General features: G+C 41.3%; 1 protein-coding gene across 9 annotated transcripts in view; it reads right to left on the bottom strand.

Moving 5' to 3' along the window:
* STAG3 (STAG3 cohesin complex component) overlaps positions 1-18,070 on the bottom strand; it is a 67,394-nt gene extending 49,324 nt beyond the window's left edge. For 4 of the 9 annotated variants that reach the window (XM_014590594.2, XM_027774669.1, XM_027774665.1 and 1 more), the window contains exons 1-8: positions 17,931-18,069; positions 16,909-17,094; positions 15,779-15,881; positions 15,291-15,407; positions 6,318-6,414; positions 4,947-5,023; positions 4,175-4,379; positions 3,371-3,522 (exon numbers count right to left, since the gene is read on the bottom strand). In XM_014590594.2, coding sequence (XP_014446080.1) covers positions 3,371-3,522; positions 4,175-4,379; positions 4,947-5,023; positions 6,318-6,414; positions 15,291-15,407; positions 15,779-15,881; positions 16,909-17,084 — 927 coding nt within the window. In that variant the 5' untranslated portion in view covers positions 17,085-17,094; positions 17,931-18,069. Of the gene's footprint in view, positions 1-3,370; positions 3,523-4,174; positions 4,380-4,946; positions 5,024-6,317; positions 6,415-15,290; positions 15,408-15,778; positions 15,882-16,908; positions 17,095-17,776; positions 17,821-17,843; positions 17,880-17,930 lie in introns of those variants that run through there. The other 5 variants (XM_014590595.2, XM_027774670.1, XM_027774668.1 and 2 more) reach the window with 4 other exon arrangements.
* Between the last annotated feature and the right edge of the window lie 7 nt (positions 18,071-18,077).

Below are 18,077 nucleotides of genomic sequence, written 5' to 3' on the forward strand. Positions count from 1 at the left end.
GTGCTAGGACAGCACCCTCCCCACCCTCCTGTGTCAACAGTGCCATGGTTGAGAAACCCCGGATTAGATGAATCGATACCAAGGAAGCAGAATTATACGGAGAAAGGGAACATTCTTTGAGACAGCTGACCAGCTCTTCAGTAAGTCAATATATTGAGAAAAAATGGGGAAAAGAAGACATTCCATACAAGATTAAAAGAGACTTAAGCACATAAAACAGTGTAATGAACAGTTCTTAATTAAATCCTGGTTAGAATTCACCAGATATAAAAACCATTTTGGGGACAAATGGGGACATTTAAATAAAAATTGGAATTAGAAAATGTTAGGGAAATCATTGTGAATTTTTTGGAAGTGAAATGGTATTGGGACTATGTAGGAACTATAGTTTTTTAGAGGACATATTTAAGTCTTTTTTTTTTTTTTTTTTGAGAGGTTTTTGCTATAGAGCGTGTCCACTCACCAGAAGACAGAGAGAGACAGAGAGATGGAAAGAAAGAAGCCACGCCCCGGGAGGATGGCTACGCTGCAATCCCTTCTCCTCCATTCTCCTCTCGGGATCTTGGGCACACACGCACACGTGCCTGGCATGAGTTTAAGCCACCAAGTCCAGGACTCAAACCACAATCAACTACATGGGAGTCCAGCAACATAGACATTATGCCAACTGCTGGTCCCACCTGGAGCTTTTTACTAACTGCCAGGTCCAGGATTCAAACTATGGTCAGTCATGTGAGATCTGGATTAACTATTACACTACTGGGTCAGCCTTATGAGTACATAAGTTTGGAAATGAGAGACTGGAAAAAGTCACTGGCTATAGGAATTATGAAGACATTGGTTTGGAGAGAGTAGGTTCAAAGAAAAATGAGGATATGAGCCATGTAACAGAAAAGGAGTTAGTTGGTCAGTCTCTTTAGAGACTCTTTTAGCTATAGGGTGCATGCACTTGCTGGAGAGAGAGACACACACAGAAAGTAAGAAATCATTCCCACTGGGGGATTGCCCCTCTGCAATCCTTTTCCCCTATTCTCCTCTCAGGATTTTGGGCGTGCATGCACACATCCCTGGTGTGAATTTTAAGCCACAGGTGTAGGACTGGAATCGTGGTTGGTGGTCAGCTATTTAAAAAGTAAGGAAATACTGGGGCTAGCAGGTGGCATGGTAGTTAAGGCTCTGTTCCCACATGGCCCATGACGATTCAAGTCTTGGACCTGGAGGCTTGAAAATCACACAGGGTATTTGCACGTGTATGCCCAAAATATCAGAAAGAGAAAGGAGAAGAAGATATTATGATGCAGCCATCTCCAAGGGGGTGATTTCTCACTCCGCCCCCCTCTCATAAGTGCATGTGCTCTATGGCAAAAGCCTAAAGAAGAAAATACTACCCTACAAGGAAGGAGCGAAATAAGAGCTCACAAAATAGACTAAATGAAAGACCCAAGAGCCTATACACATTTAAATAATTTGAAATCAGGACAGAATCCATTATACAAAAGCTTTCAAAGGCACCCTGACAATGAAAACTAGCAAAACAGCATGATTAGACAGCTTCTTTCTACACTAGCAGCACAGACGCAGAATAGATGTTTTGTGCAAGAGCTAGACAAACAGGTAAGTGGTACAGTTAGACATAGTGAGCTGAGCCAATCTCATTGTAGGAAAGTCTCAGGTACTAATAAAGAGTGAGGAGGAAACATCAGTGTTAGCCTTGTGATAGACACAGCCTTGTGATAGACACAGCGGTTTGACGATGTTATCAGTGTAAAAGACTGCACTAGGGCTCTGTCCTCCAGTGCTCTTCTTTACATTTAAAAGGAAACAAAACAAATACCTGCCAAGTAGGCTATGCAATTTGCTCATTAAATTTAATCTTTACAAAAAGGTAGAATTATCTCCTCTTTGAAGACAAGGAAAGAAATGCATAGAGGCTATATGAAATAAAGAGCTAGTAACTAACTGAAACATTTTTTTGTTGTATTTTTAGAGTTTTTTTTTTTTTTTAAGAGAGATTTTTTGCTATAGGGTACATGCGTTCACCAGAGAAACAGAGAGACAGAAAGTGAGAAATCATCCCCCAGGAGGGATAGTCATGCTGCAATCAATCCCTTCTCCTCCTTCTGCTCTTGGGATTTGGGGCATGCGTGCACACACTCCCGGTGTGAGTTTTAAGTTGCTGGGTCTGGGACTCAAACTGCAGTAGACTACGTGGGAGTCTAGCGATATAACCATTATGCCATTTGCTGCTCCTTTTATTTTTTTTAAAGAATTATTTTATTTAACTATATTCATTTAATTATTTATTTACTTTAATTTGACCAGAGAGGGATAGAGTGAGAGAGAAAGCCAAAAAGCAAGCTACCAGGCCCAGGACTCGAACCACAGTGGTCATGAATGCTTTTTATTCATCTATTGAGATGGTCATGTGGTTTTTGTCCTTTTTTTTTTTTTTTTTGCTCTAGGGCACATGTGCTTGCCAGAAAGATAGAGAGAAATAGAGAGACAGAAAGAGAGAAATCACCTCCCCAGGGGAGACGGCCACACCACAGTTACTTCTCTTCCATTCTCCTCTCAGGATTTTGGGCATGTACACACATGTGCCTGGCATGAGTTTTAAGCCACCAGATCTGGGATTTGAACCACAGTCAATTACGTGAGAGTCCAGTGATGTAACCATTATGCCATCTACTGGTCCCAAAATAATTTTTAAAAGATTGCCAGAGGGCACACACAAGCAAGAGAAGGCACGTCCTAAATGAGGCACGGTCAAGTCACAATACTTTTTCCTCCCTTTCATCCTGTCAGGATTTGGGGCACGTGTGCTATGTGCCTAGCTTGTTTTTCATCCCTAGGGCCAGGATTCAAAGCATGATCAGTCATATGGAATCAAACTTCCTATGCACAGTACTTAACTGCTATACTACAGGACTGGCACATGGAATAGAATTTAAACCCAGAATGACTGGAAGGCCTATGTGTTTTCTATTCCTTAAAAACTTGGCCTCCCTTGTCATCAACTGTCCTTGAATACTCCTGTGGTGAATTGAACACTGTACATGTAACAGAAAAACTCATCGCCTTGAATGGCATCTAGGTACAACACTTAAAAACTTCTGATAATGAATACAAACAAGTGGAAGTGGAACAAAAGTGGAAATACAGAGAACTCCAAATTCATTCTAAATTAAAAGTGATTTATTGAGCCCATGTCCCAGAAACAAGATGAGCACAAAATGGCCTCTATTAAACCATCACCAGACTTCATTATTTATGACCTGAATGGTGACCTGGGGTCTAATAAGGTAAGTTTATGGAGGCAGTGGACAGAAGCTAGGAAAGGGGAAGTAAACAGGCAGGGAACACTCCTCACCTCTTTGCGTTTCTCCAATAGGCTCTCCAGTCGCTCAGGCGCTCTCTGCCCTGGCCCCTTGTTTCGTTCAGCCTCATACTGACGCTGATTGTTGTCCTTATGCAGACTCAGTTGAAGGGCAACTCTTACCAGAGAGGTCATCAATTTCATGGCTTTGAGTCATAAAGATAAGATAAGGAAATAATTATTTAAGTCAGAAGAGGAAAAGTGGGTTCAAAATAGAAGGAAAGGCTGAGTTGCGGTGGCAGAGTGGTAGCACACTCATCTGCAGTACTGGAAGTCATATGGAAGTTTATGGTTCAGTTCCTAGTCAACCGGTAAACATTGGACATATGCACTCGTGCCTTTGATTCTGGTTAGCTGGGGAGGTTATGGAAAGACTGTGGCGTTAGACTGTGTTGATGGTGCCCTCTCTCCCTCCCTTCTTTTCTCTCTCTCATAAAATAAACAAGCATTAAAAAAATAGAAGGCAAACAGAGCAGTGAAAATGAAAAGCTAGAGCAGGATCACCCTAAAATCCTAGGACTGCCTATCCTTCCCCCTCCTAACTTTGACCTTCTTTTAATGCTCATTATATTATCAGTAGTGAACTACAAAAAAAGATAGGATAGACATTGCTACTGTGAACCATTCCTTTTCTCAATTCCACTAGTGAGAAACTGGAATAAGGTATGAGATAAAAGAAGCATGGCCTTGAAGTAAAGAGCTAATATAAAGGTAGGAAAGAAGATCCAGAACTGGAGAACAGAGTTAAGTCTCACCAACTTCCAGAAGAATGCTCATAGAGTAAAAATTAGTGCTCACCAGCCAGAGTGCTAGTATGACGGAAGGCACGGACTTGGGAGTCTGAGAGGCCAGTGAGCAGAGAGATGAGGTTATCCATGGGGAAGCCATCATAGAGGAGGCTGTACTGGCACTGATAGACCAAAGTCTTCACAAACTCACAGAAGCTTCCCTGGAACTTCTTCCAGGATGGACCTGGAGCTGTCAGGGGATAGTCCCCTGAGTCCTACAGAAGAGTTTATGAAAAGAATGAGAACATTACTACCAGATCCATGAAGCCAAAGGGTCTTAGATGTCAAAACCCAGTAGTAGAGTAAAAATGTATCTCTGCTGTATCTCATTTTTAAATATTTTCCCCAACTCTAGAGGCACATTTAGATACTGTCTATGGATCCCTTTTACCCCTAAGGAACTGAATGTTTCCTTCTAAAAGCTACTCTATTTCCCAAAATCAGAAAGAGGAAACTATAGTAGATCTTTTTTTTTTTTTTTAAGAGGTTTTTGCTATAGGGTGCATGCTCTCGCCAGAAAGACAGAGACAGAAAGTGAGAAATCACCCCCCAGGGGGGGTGGCCATGCTGCAATCCCTTCTCTTCCATTCTCCTCTTGGGATCTTGGGCATGCATGCACACACGCCTGGCGTGAGTTTAAGCCACCAGGTCCGGGACTTGAACTGTGGTCGACTACATGGGAGCCCAGCGATATAGCCATTACACTAACTGCTGGTCCCAATACAGTAGGTCTCGTATTTTGGAATAAGAGGGGTAATAGGATCCTGGTCATCTTCTTCCACCTCATTAAACTGTTCTGTTAGGTGCTGGATGATCTCTGAGTTAGACATCTTCTTGAACATCTCTGGGGTCACAGTGCCTAAAGTATGGAGAAGACAAGACACTGTGATCATTTACAAGCACATCTGAAGATGAGACAGGGACTCTGAAAACGAGTGTAGGCAGGTAATCAGAAAACTTGAATCCAAGTCGTTAAGTCTGCTACCATCTGACCACTTATCTATAACTTCTCTAGATAACCCAAAGGACTCAGGCAATGGAAAACTATGGTTTTAAAACAAATCTTCCCCACCTCCCCCCCAAAAAATGGGGCCAGTAGGTGGCATATTGGTTAAGACTGGACTTGCACATGTCTGATCACAGTTCAAGTCCTGGACCTGGTGGCTTGAAAATCACACCAAGCACCATGCGTGCCCAAAATCCTAAGAGAATGAAAGAGAACTGTGATGTGGACATCACCCCTTGGGGGGTGATTTCTCACTTTCCCTCTGACTATCTCTTCCTCTCTGGCGAGTGCACATGCCCTATGACAAAAATCTTAAAACAAAACAAAACAAAACAAAACAAAAAATAACAGGGACCAACAGATGGCATAATAGTTACATCTCTGGACTCCCACGTAGTCAACTGCAGCTCAAGTCCTGGACCCAGCAGCTTAAAACTCACACTGGACACGTGTACATGAGTGCCCAAGATCCCGAGGGGAGAATGGAGGAGAAGGAATTGTGGCATGGCCAGCTCCCTGGGGGTGGGGGGTGGGGTGATTTCTCACTTTCTCTCTCTCTGAAATATCTTTAAAACAAAACAAAGAAAGCAATAAAACCTGGCCAGATGCTGGATTCTTATAATATAACCTGCCTGAGACTATATTAATAAATGAAACCATGGCATCTGAAGATCTGAAGGGGTTCCACGACTTCAGAGAAGAAACACTGGAGAAGTGACTGAGAAATAAGGAGTAATAAAATGAAAAATCATTTTATCTAGCAGGACTAAAGGGTATCTAATGGTCCATTTTCTTTTTTTTTTTAAGAGAGATTTTTGCTATAGGGTGTGTGTGCTTGCCAGAGACACAGAGAGAGGTGGAACCATTATGCCTTCTGCTGGTCCATTTTAAAATCTGTAAATATTATTATCATCACATAAGCATGATTATTTCTCCCCAAAGGGTCTTGACTCCAAACCAACATAGTTCCCTAAAGGATCGTTTCCCCTATTTACCAATGAAAAATATAGTTAAATAAATGAAACTTTTCTTAAGCTTCACCATCTTCCTTTATTTAGAGAATGTTTAATCCTACTAATCAATAAATGAAGGGTTTCATAACAGGAGCAAAAGGCGAAGAATTTCAAAGACACATGAATATTCTTACCTTTACATCCACAAGATCGAATGAAAAAGTTAATGAGCTCAAGGAATCCTGCATCTGGGTCTAGCTTGTAGCTATCCAGCCACTCATCCACCAAAGACTGAAGAAAAAAGATGAAGATGATTTCTATTTCTGGCAATATGACAGAACAGAAATCCTATATGATCTTTTCAATTGAAGCATCAACTTATTAAAATATCTCCATGCTGGGTGTGTATGCATGCATGCCCCAAATCCTGAACGGATGGAGAAATAAAAGAAGAAACTGCAGCATGACCATGCCCCACCAGTCCCTCTCTCTCTGATGAATGCATGTACCCCCTGACGACTTTAAAAAAGGAAAAAACACATATTAAAATGTCTTAAGCATCTTAGAAAAATACATTGCTTGGGCCAACTCCCTGACCTACAGGTTAAGGAAGCCAGATCCCACATAGCTGACCATATAATTAAAATCCTAGCCCAGCAGCCTTGAAAAACATGCTAAGTGTGTGTGCATGCAAGTCCTAAATCTCAACAGGATGTCAAGGAATGAAGGAGAAGGATTATGGCATGGCCAGGCTTCACTGGGGACTACTTTTTCCCTCTCTCTCTTTGCCTCTTCTGGGAAGTGCATGTGTCTTCCAGCAATTAAGAAAAAAAAAAATGCATTGCTGAACTAGAATTCCATACAGGCCAAAAATGAGGTAAAGATAGAAATCCTGGGAGATGAACAAGCTAGTGAGGATTTCCTTAAACCATGGAGACCCTGACTTTGTGTCCAAATGACTGCATGGAGTATAAAAAACAGGAGGGAAAGCCCAAGGTCTTTCCAAGAAAAGTAGTTCAAAAAAAAGACTCCTATGTAAAGCTGAGTCCTACAAAGAGTCACATCCTCATGAAAGCACAAATGAAAAATAGACCTACAGAGCAGATGGGACAACAGAAAGACTAGCTTATTGTAACCTTACTGTGAGGGCATAGGAAAAATTAAACTCTCCATTGAAATTTCATAACCACAGCCAGCCTTCAGGTCTAGATTTGTAGTTCAGATTTACCTACCTATAAAATCAGAATAATCTCAATCAGATAATTTAACTTGAAGTGATTTTGAAGTGTCCCCAGGCAATTGCCAAAAGCAAACAAGTTTGTTAAAAGCCCATCTTCAACCCAGGTCTCAAAAAATTTCAACACAGGCCAGCAGGTGGCATGGTGGTTAAAGGCGCTGGACTCCAACATGGTCAACCAGTGTTCAAGTCTCTGACCTGGCAGCTTGCTTTCTCACTTTCCCTCTCTCTTTCTCACAAACACTTTGTCCCTCTCTGGTCGAATTAAAATAATAAATAAATAAAGCTAAACAAAATAATTTTTAAAAATGTCAACACATAGAGCCCCAGGGAAACTAAGTAGCTCATAATAAAACCTGATAAAAGATATAAAAGAAACAAGCCACTAAAGGTAATTATTAAGAAAAAAAATAGAATTACATTCACAAAGACTTTAGACATTAAGGTCCACCAGAAATTATAAAATGTTTAATATGAGTAAATAAATAAAGGGTGGGGGAGACCAGCAGTTGACGTAATGGCTATGTTGCTGGACTCCCATGTAGTTGACTGTGGTTCAAGTCCTGGACCTGGATCAAAATCCTATTGGGAGTGCTGTCTGTCTCTCATTCACAGAAGAGGAAAAAAAAAAAAAAGATATGACCAGAGTTGCTGGACCCCACAGAGCCAACTGCATGGCTTAAACTCATGCTGGGCACATGTGCGTACATGCCCAAGATCCTGAGAGGAGATGGAGTAGAAGGGATTGCAGCATGGCCATCCCCCTGGGGGGGGTGATTTCTCGCTTTCTGTCTCTAAAAAAAAAACAAGACAGTGGTGAGCATTAAAATCTGTTAAGGTGACCCACATAAGAAAGTTCTGGGTTGGAAACCAGCAGTTAGCGTAATGGCTATGTAGCGACTCCCACGTAGTCGACCACGGTTCATGTCCCAAACCCGGTGGCTTAAAACTAAAGCCGGGCGCATGTGCGTGAGTGCCCAAGATCCCAAGAGGAGAATGGAGGAGAAGGGACTGCGGCGTGACCATCCCCTCTGGGGGGTGATTTCTCGCTTTCTGTCTCTATGTCTCTCTCTGTCTGTCTGGCGAGCACACGTGCCCTATGGCGAAAACCTCTCCAAAAAAAAAAAAAAAAAAAAAGTTCTGGGTTTATGTCATTAAGACCTTCATCAATATGCCAGCCACACATGTGGCTGGGGCAGGATGAACCTGGGAATGGATTGTGTCATCAAAATCCTATTGGGAGTGCTGTCTGTCTCTCATTCACAGAAGAAAAATAAATTAATTAATTAACCGATATGACCAGAGTTGCTAGATCCCACAGGGCCAACTGCATGGTTAGAATCCCAGACCTGACAACTTGAGGAACAAGCTGGGCTTGTGTCTGTAGTGCTCCTAATCCTGAATGAAAGAGAAGAGACTGAATGGCCAACCTCCCTCTTGGGGTGTGCTTTCTCACTTTCCCTCTTGCTCTTTCTGTCTCTCTCTGGTGAGCACACATGCCCTGTAGGAAATTACCTCCAACCCTCCTCCCCCTCCAAAAAAAAAGAAAAAGAAAAGAGAACCCTGAAAATAGAAGCAAAAACAATCGAATTTGGAAATGGGCCAAAAAAATTGTAGAAGTAAAAAGTATAATAAATTCGGGAACCAGCAGTTAGCGTAATGGCTATGTCGCTGTACTCCCACGTAGTCGACCGCGGTTCGCATCCTGGACCCGGTGGCTTAAAACTCACGCCGGGCGCGTGTGCGTGCGTGCCCAAGATCCTGAGAGGAGAATGGAGGAGAAGGGATTGCGGCGTGATCATCCCCCCTGGGGGGTGATTTCTCGCTTTCTGACTCTATGTCTCTGTCTGTCTGGCGAGCACATGTGCCCTATAGCAAAAAAAAACTTCTCCAAAAAAAAAAAGTATAATAAATTCAACTTAATAAACTTCAATGGTTGAGGGCCAGCAGGTGATGTGGAAGTAGCTAGATCCCACATGGCCAGCTGCAGCCCACAGAAACTAACAAGTGAAATAGTAAAAGGGATATTCAGAGACATGGCGACTAGAGAAGTTCTAATGATATCTTAGCTGAATTCTAGAAGATAAGAAAGAGGCAATATTTGAAAAGTATTTTCCATACTGTTGAAAAACACCAACTCAAAACTAGGATACTAATAGATCTTAAGCCTAATAAGAAAAGGGAAACTTATATCTATAAATATCCTGTAAAGACAAAAGCAGAAGTCTTTAAAACAGTCAAAATAGGCTAGTAGGTGGTATGAAAGTTAAGGGGCTGGATACCACATGGCTGACTGCTATCTGAGTCCGAGACCTGGTGACTTGAAAATCATGCCAGATATATGTGTGTGCATGCCAAAAATCCCAAGAGGAAAATGGAGAAGAAGAGATCCCTGGAGGTTGGCTTCTCACTCTCTCTCCCCTCCTCCCTCACTTTTTCTTTCTTTCTCTCTCCAGCAAGCACACATGCTTGATAGCAAAAATTAAAACTAAGAGAAAAAAAATCGGGGCTGGCAGGTGGTATGGTGGTTAAGGGCACTAGACTCCCACAAGGCTGACCGTGGTTCGAGTCCCAGACCTGGCGACTTGCTTTCTCACTTTCTCTCTCTCTCTCTCTCTCTCTCTCTGTCCGTCTCTGGTCAAACTAAAATAAATAAAGTTAAATAAAATAATTCTTAAAAAGGAAAAAATTCAAAGCAAGAAAAAAAATCAAAGCAAGAAGAGATCACTTACAAAGGATTTGCATTTCATATTTACAAACTAAAACATCAATAAGATTTGCAAAAAATACAGTAGCCCCTAGTCATATGTTGCTACTAAAATTAAATCAAATCAAATTTTTAAAAATTCAGTTTCTCAATCATACCAGCCATATTTCAAATGATCAACAGTCATGTGTGGCTAATATACTGTACTAGACAACAATGATCTAGAACATTTCCATCATTACAAAATGTTGTATTGGACAGTGCTATATTAGACTGAGAGCTGACTTTCAGCAACAAAAAGGGAAACTGAGGGGTTGACAGTGGCTCAGTGGTAAAACATGATCTTTGTGACGCTGATACACATAGGAGTGTTCTAGGTTTATGTCTGGAGACCTTCATGAATATACCAGGTGCACATGCACCCGCAATCCAGGGCTGGATAAAGCTAGGAATAGATTGCAACATCAAAACTGTTGGGCAAGTGCACACGCCTTCTAGCAATTAAAAAATAAACCTTATTGGGAGTGCTATCTCTGTCTTTTTATCACTTTGTCTCTAGCTCATAGAATAAGTTAACTTGAGGGAACCAGCAGTTAGCGTAATGGCTATGTCACTGGACTCCCACGTAGTCGATCGCGGTTCAAGTCCTGGACCTGGTGGCTTAAACTCACGCCAGGCACGTGTGTGTGCGTGCCCAAGATCACGAGAGAATGGAGGAGAAGGGATTGTGGCGTGGAGAGAATGGAGGAGAAGGGATTGTGGGGTGATTTCTTGCTTTCTGTCTCTCTGTCTCTGTCAAAGCCCCAAAAGCAAAAAAAAAAAAAAAAAAAAAAAAACACAAAACCTCTCAAAAAAAAAAAAAAGAATAAGTTAACTTGAAAAAAAAGGGGGTGTTGAAAGCAGTGGAATAATCTGTTTTAATGTGCAGAGAAAAAAGTCATTTTAGGGGCCAGCCAGTGGCAAGCTAGGTAACATAGGTGGATCCCTTATGGCTGACTGTGCTGTTCAAGTCCCAGACTCAGTGGTTTGAGAAATACACTGGGCACATGTGCATATGTACCTAAAACTTCTGAGAGGAATGGAAGAAAAGGGATTTCTCAACTTCCCCCTCTCTTTCGCCACTGAGTGCACACAGCCTACAGCAAATTAAAATTTTAAAAAAAAAAGTCATCTTAGAAAGCAAGCTAGCTAGTTTTCCTACTGTTCCTTTTTCCCTATAGATTTTTCATTTTTGAAAGTCTGAGCTTGTTGATAAGCCAATACCTAAATGAAAATTTAAAGGATAAACTTTAGACAGAAAGGGGACCAGCAGGTGGTGTGGTTAGGGTGCTGGATTCCCAAATGGCTGACCGCAATTCAAGTCCTGGACCCAGCGACTTAAAAATTAAACCAAGCATATGTGCTTGAGTGTCCAAAATCCCGAGAGTGGAAAAGAAGGAAATGCAGCATGGCCATCACTTCTCACTTTCCCTCTCTCTGTCTCTGGTAAGCACACATGCTTACCAGACTAGGAGATGACTTCTCACTTTCCCTCTGTATATCTCTGGTAAGCACATATGCCCTGTGGCAAAAACATGTTAAAAAAAGAAAAGAAAAAGAAAACTTTGGATAGAAATAAAACATTTTTTTTAAATAGAGATTTTTGCTATAGGGTGTGTGCACTTGCCAGAATGAGAGAGAGAGACAAAAGTGAGAAATCACCCCCCACATGGGGGATGGCCATGCTCCAATCCCTTCTCCATTCTCTTTTTGGGATCTTGGGCATGCACACTCACACACACACACAGCATGAGTTTAACCTGCTAGGTCCAGACTCCAACTGTGGTTGACTACGTGGAAGTCCAGCAATGTAACCATTATACTATCTGCTGGCCCCAAGAAAACAATTCTATATGGAAGATTTGAGATTGAAAAAGGAATGAACAAAGATAATGATAAAAATGTAGGTAAGTGGGGCCAGCAGGTGGCATGGTGGTCAAGGCACTGAACTTCCACATGGCTAACCATGGTTTGAGTCCTGGACCTGGCAGAGTGCTTTCTCTCTCTCTCTCTCTCTCTCTCTCTCTCTCTTTCTGTCTCTCTCTGGTCAAATAAAATAATAAAAATAATAAAACAATTATTTTTTAAAATAAGTATAAGCAAACATTAACTGTCTTGGGTTGTTGGAAAGGTCATGATGTATTTTTTCTATGTTTTTCTATGCAAAGGTGTGTCATGACTTTTCCAATGACCCAAGATAAACTAGTAAATTTTTATTTGATAAGGAAGGAAAATGGACAGGAACAAAACACAGTATAATAATATGTAAATAAGTAGGGAAAATAGGAGTTAAAATGTGCTCAGGTCCATGTCGAAGACAGAAATTCAAAAGAGGTTAAAGGGGAAAAAGAAACAAAAGGCAAAGTAAAGTGAAAGCACATAAAATGGCAGAAATAAATGCAAACATACCAATAGTGACAATAAATATAAATTGATTAAATTCTCTTGTTAAAGAACAGACCATCAGAATGGATTAAAAACCAAAATCTAGGGAACCAGCAGTTAGCGTAATGGCTAAGTCACTGGACTCCCACGTAGTTGACTGTGGTTTGCATCCCGGACCTGGTGGCTTAGAACTCACGCCAGGCGCGTGTGCGTGCATGCCCAAGATCCCGAGAGGAGAATGGAGGAGAAGTGATTGCGGCGTGATCATCCCCCCTGGGGGGTGATTTCTGGCTTTCTGTCTCTATGTCTCTGTCTGTCTGTCTGGCGAGTGCATGTGCCCTATAGCGAAAACCTCTCCAAAAAAATAAAATAAAATAAATAAATAAACACCAAAATCTAGATATATAGTATGTTGTATGCAGGAGACAAACCCCTAACATACACAGAAAAACCAAATATAAAAGAATAGAAAAAGATACTAGGCAAATACTAACCAAAAATAAAACTAGTGTAGATATATTAATATCAAACAAAACATTTTTTGGAGGAGTATCAGTATTTAATAATAAAAGGTTTAACTTATCAGGAAAATATTAAATTCTAAACCTGTATATAAATAGCAAAGTCTCAAAATATTTAGGGTGAACATTGGCATGTATACAAGTGGCATAATTCAAAAAAATCACTTTCATGGATTTTACATACTTCTTTAACTGCAAAACTACATAGGCCAAAAAACAAACAGTAGAAATATCAAAGTAATATCACATTTAACACTTCTGATCTCATCCAAATGAACATGCCCAACTGAAGAAACATATATCCCTTTCAAGAGCTTTGTACAACAGAGTTATGGAAACTGACTAAATACTAAATCATAAAGGTAAGTCTCCATACATTTCAAAAACAATTATTTGTGACCACAATGAAATAAAGTTATAAATCAAATAAAACTATAATCAGCAAAACTCCACATTTGTAAATTTTAAATTTTCTAGAAATCATAAAAATCTATTTCCATATTAATATGGATGAACTTCAAGTAATGTTAACTGAAAGTCATACAAGACAAAAGAATTACTTGTTTCTACACAGTTAAAGAACATATTCATTGGTGATAACTATAATAACAGACAAGCAAATGATTAATATAACATTCACTGTAGTGGTTATCTCTGGGTGGTAAGGGATTAACTCTAGGGATGGAGAGAAGATATACAAGGGTCACCTACAGCACTATTAATGTTTCATTTTTTGAGCTAGGAGTAGAAATCTAAATGACTATTTAATTTTATTTATTTATCTATTTATTTGTTGTGGTTTTCAAGATGCCAGGTCTGGGACTCAAACGATGGTTAGCCACGTGGGAATCCAACACCTTAAACACCATGCCACCTCTGGCCCCTATTTTTACTTTTTAAACTACATATAAACTCTATACTTTTAGATAATAGATTTGCAGTAAAATTATAGAAATAGAAGTACGAAGAAGGAAAAAAATAGGTATAATTATCAAGGAAGAACTAAAAAGTGACAAGGATGAGAGAGCTGTCACTCATATCCAAGCATCCTTCTTAGGTTATCCAATGCCTCTCTTGACTTTCATCAATCAATAATAATGGAATTGCTTCCGTTTCGTAGTATTTTTAGCAAAGAAGATCCTCTCACTCAACCTTTCTCTTATATCACACCAAGAATTTGTTTTATGATCTTATCTTTCTTGATGTAGGGATGTTAATTAAGTGTCTATACCAGGACCAGTCTTTGGCATGGTGGCAAAGGTGGCTAGATCTCACATGGCCAACCCCACAGTTCAAGTCCCAGACTCGGTAGCTTGAAAAATAAATCGGTATTGTGTATGTGTATGCCCAAAAATCTCAAAAGAGAAATGGAGAATGGATTACTACACGTGACCATCCCCACGGGGAGCACTTTCTCTTTCCCCCTTGTCTCTCTCCTCAGTGAGTGATGCACCCTCTAGCAATTTTTAAAAAAATAATTATTGGGAACCAGCCGTTAGTGTAATGGCTAAGTCGCTGGACTCCCATGTAGCTGACCGCAGTTTGCGTCCCGGACCCCGTGGCTTAAAACTCACGCCAGGCGCGTGTGCGTGTGTGCCCAAGATTCCGAGAGGAGAATAGAGGAGAAGGGATTGCGGTGTGACCATCCCCCCCGGGGGGTGATTTCTCGCTTTCTGTCTCTATTTCTCTCTCTGTCTGGTGGGCGCACGTGCCCTATAACAAACAATATCTCAAAAAAATTATTTATTTAACTTGATTCATTCATTTATTTTGACCACAGAGAAACGCACAAAGAGAGGAAGGGAAAGTGAGAAAGCAAGCCACCAGGTCCAGGATTCGAATCGTGGTCAGCCACGTGGGAGTGAGGGTCCAGCACCATAACCACCACACCACCTGCTGGTCCCCCCTTGCAATTTTAAGTGTCCACACAAATCAAGTTTGTAGACACTTGTCCTTATGTTTGCACCCTACAAAGGGTGAGATAGCATGAAGAAATAAGAGTGAGGGACCAGCAAGTGGCGTAGTGATTAGAGCACTGGACTCCTACATGACCGACAGCAATTCAAGTCCCAGACACAGAAGCCTGAATTTCATGCCAGACACGTGTACATACGTACCCCAAATCCCAGAAGGTGTACAAAGGAGAAGAGATTGTGGCATGCCATGCCTCCTAAGGGGTAATTTCTCACTTTCTGTCCCTCCAGCAAGCAAGCGCACATGTCCTATAGCAAAAATTTCTCTAAAAAAAAAAAAAAAAAAGTGAAATACACTGCTTTACCTGCATGTCACTTTTGGCAGCTTTCACAGCATCAAAGAGATCATTGGCCGGTGCCTCTGATTCTTTTTGGCCATGACCACGTACCATTCGAGATCCCTTCTTTGGATATTTTGCCACCTAGTCAGTACAAAATCACCAGGAATATGAATGAAAGTGTCATTTACGCTTGCTTTCAATTATTATTTCACAGGTAGGCTTAAAGTGCCAATTCCACAGCAGAGTTTGAGTTACTCAGTTCTGAAATAGCCAGTTGTTTGCATAATTGTGAACTTTACTATTACTAACATTTTCTCCTTTTAAAAAGTCCTTAAGCCCCATTCCTGTATCTCTAGATTCTAATGCCCTCTTCTCGTAGTCTCTTCAAAATTTGCCTTCTTACTCTGTCCCTTGATATTCTGAGTCTCATCCCTTCATTAACCATAGCCTCTCCTAGGTTTTCTTTTGCCACTTCCCAGACCAGGTTCAAAAGCAAAATAAAACTGACTCACTGGGGTCGTTTTAAGTGGTCGTTTTGCTGCTCTCTTCTTCACGTTGTGCCTCAGGCTGTCTTCAAAGTCACTGCCTTCATCAGCTGACAAAGAGTCACTCTCCCTATGAGGGGGTATGGGCCTCCTTAAGCAAACCACCTCACTCCTTCTATACAAAGAGTTAATTATAATTTCTTTTTAACTGTACCCTATCTCCATGAGGAAAACATCTCAGATTTTTAATAAGAGATGAACTTACCATTACTAGGAAGTACAGATAAAATTTTAAAGGAAAACTTTTAGAGAACAATGGATAAAGTGAAAACCTGAGGTAGATGAAGGACAACCCTTTTCTAATATTCCCCCTGAAAAAGAAACAAATGATATTCACTTAAGCAGGCAGAGGGACCACTGCTCTGTGTGAAGAAAATTCAGCATCCTTCAGGAAGTTATACATCACTCATGCATAAATAGGAGGTTAATAGGTACATGGGGTTATATTTCACCCCTTGAAACATAACCACGTTTCTTAATGTTTAGAGTGAAGTTTATAACACTGATACAATCTGGTCCCCAACAGTAGCACTGACAGAAACAAAAATGATTCAGAGAAAGTCAATTAAAATAACCAGGGTAAAAAGTGGATCTTGTATGAGATTAGTTTTTTTTTTCCTGATTAAAAAAAATACCATACTATTATAATCTTCACAAATAAGCTCATAAATGATAATGGTAAGGATGGTTAGACCAGTTTATAAATCCCCAAATAAAAGAACCACAGGACACCAACTAGAAAGTATATAGCTTGTTAGGCAACAAATAGAGCTCTTTACTTCCCCATCTCCCACCTTCCAGTCCCCACCAGAATTTGTACATGCTTAACATACAAATGTGTTCAAATAAGGCTTAGACAAATTGGATGATGAATTAAAAACAGGATGTATTATTATAGATCTCTACAACATACAGGGCTACCAAAAGCAGCCAGCAGAGCTGAAAGGAGTTGGTGTTATAAAATGGAGCCAGTATAGTGTTCTGATGTTTTCCTGTATTTCTACACATATCACTGCCAATGCAGGAAATGATAAAGGGGAAAGCTGCTGAGGACACAAGAGGAGTCCACATTATGCAAGAATCTGTCAACCACTCACCCCTCTGAAGTATGGTCTGAGTCTCCATCAACACAGGGCAGATTGACTGAGGAACTAGAAGCAGAAGACAAGGCCCTCTGTGCACTGCCCATAGCTCTTTGCAGCGGTGAGGACACATTGCTTGGTGAGGAGGAACTATGGAGATGGGAGGAGGAGGAAGATCGCAGGATAGGCATAGTGATCCAGCTGAGAAAAGAAAAAGAGGGAAAGGTTCTTATCTCACTACTTTCTAGTCCCCCCCTCCCCCGCAGCCAACTAGTCCCTTTCTTCCCAAGACAACTGCTCTGGAACTGGGGAGGGGAGTTTGGGGTGGAATAAACATCACCAAAAATAAAACCTAAGGCCTCAAGGGATTGTAGACACCACCCCCCGAAATAGCCAACCGGTTTGCAGCTGCTCTCCCAAGAACCCAGCAAGGCACACACCAGCGCAGCTTCAGGAACACCCATTGCTAAGTTTTGAAAGCGCAACCCACTTGGAGCAAGGAAATTTAGTTGGTACATTAAAAAATAAAGAGGAAAAAGGAAAGGAAAAGAGGGAGAGAGGAAGGAACGTCCAGAGGAAGGGGAAAAGCTCAACAGAGGTCTATTTCTAGGAAACTAGTATCTGATTCTACAAGGAATGAAAGGAAAAGCTGTTAACAATTTAAGGGTGGGAGCACTGTTCGAACACGTCAGGAAAGACTGAAGTGAAACAAGGCACACGTTCTCTCTTTTTTAGAGTATGATTATCTATAATTGACCCTGTAGTAACCCTCTTTCGGCTCAGGAACATTCCAACTGCTCTGGAGAGCAGATTATCATTCCCTCAGGAACTGGGGATGGGATTCTCAGCCTCTGTGGTGAGGGAGGGCCCCCTGAGTGCGAACCCGGGCGTCCGCTTTTCAGGGCTGGGAGTGTGGTGAGGATATATTCTTGGGTCAAAGAGAGCCTCACTGAGCCTGCAAGAGCGACTCCTGGCTGAGAGGCGTTGAGGAAATGGTCGCCCGCTTAGGTCCCTCAGGTTTCTGTGGTAACCCCCACCTCTGACACAGGCGCCTGCTGCTTCCTTTCCGGTGATGGAAGAGTCTAGAAAAACGCGGGAAGGCACGAGGTAATCTGTGCGCAAGCGCGAGCTCAACGGCTAGTCCCAGGGCTAGTAACTGTCGCGAGGCTTGGAATGTGCGAGCT

The sequence above is a fragment of the Tupaia chinensis genome, unplaced genomic scaffold (genome assembly GCF_000334495.1).
Source record: "Tupaia chinensis unplaced genomic scaffold, TupChi_1.0 Scaffold000465_1, whole genome shotgun sequence".
In the NCBI taxonomy this organism is placed as follows: domain Eukaryota; kingdom Metazoa; phylum Chordata; class Mammalia; order Scandentia; family Tupaiidae; genus Tupaia; species Tupaia belangeri.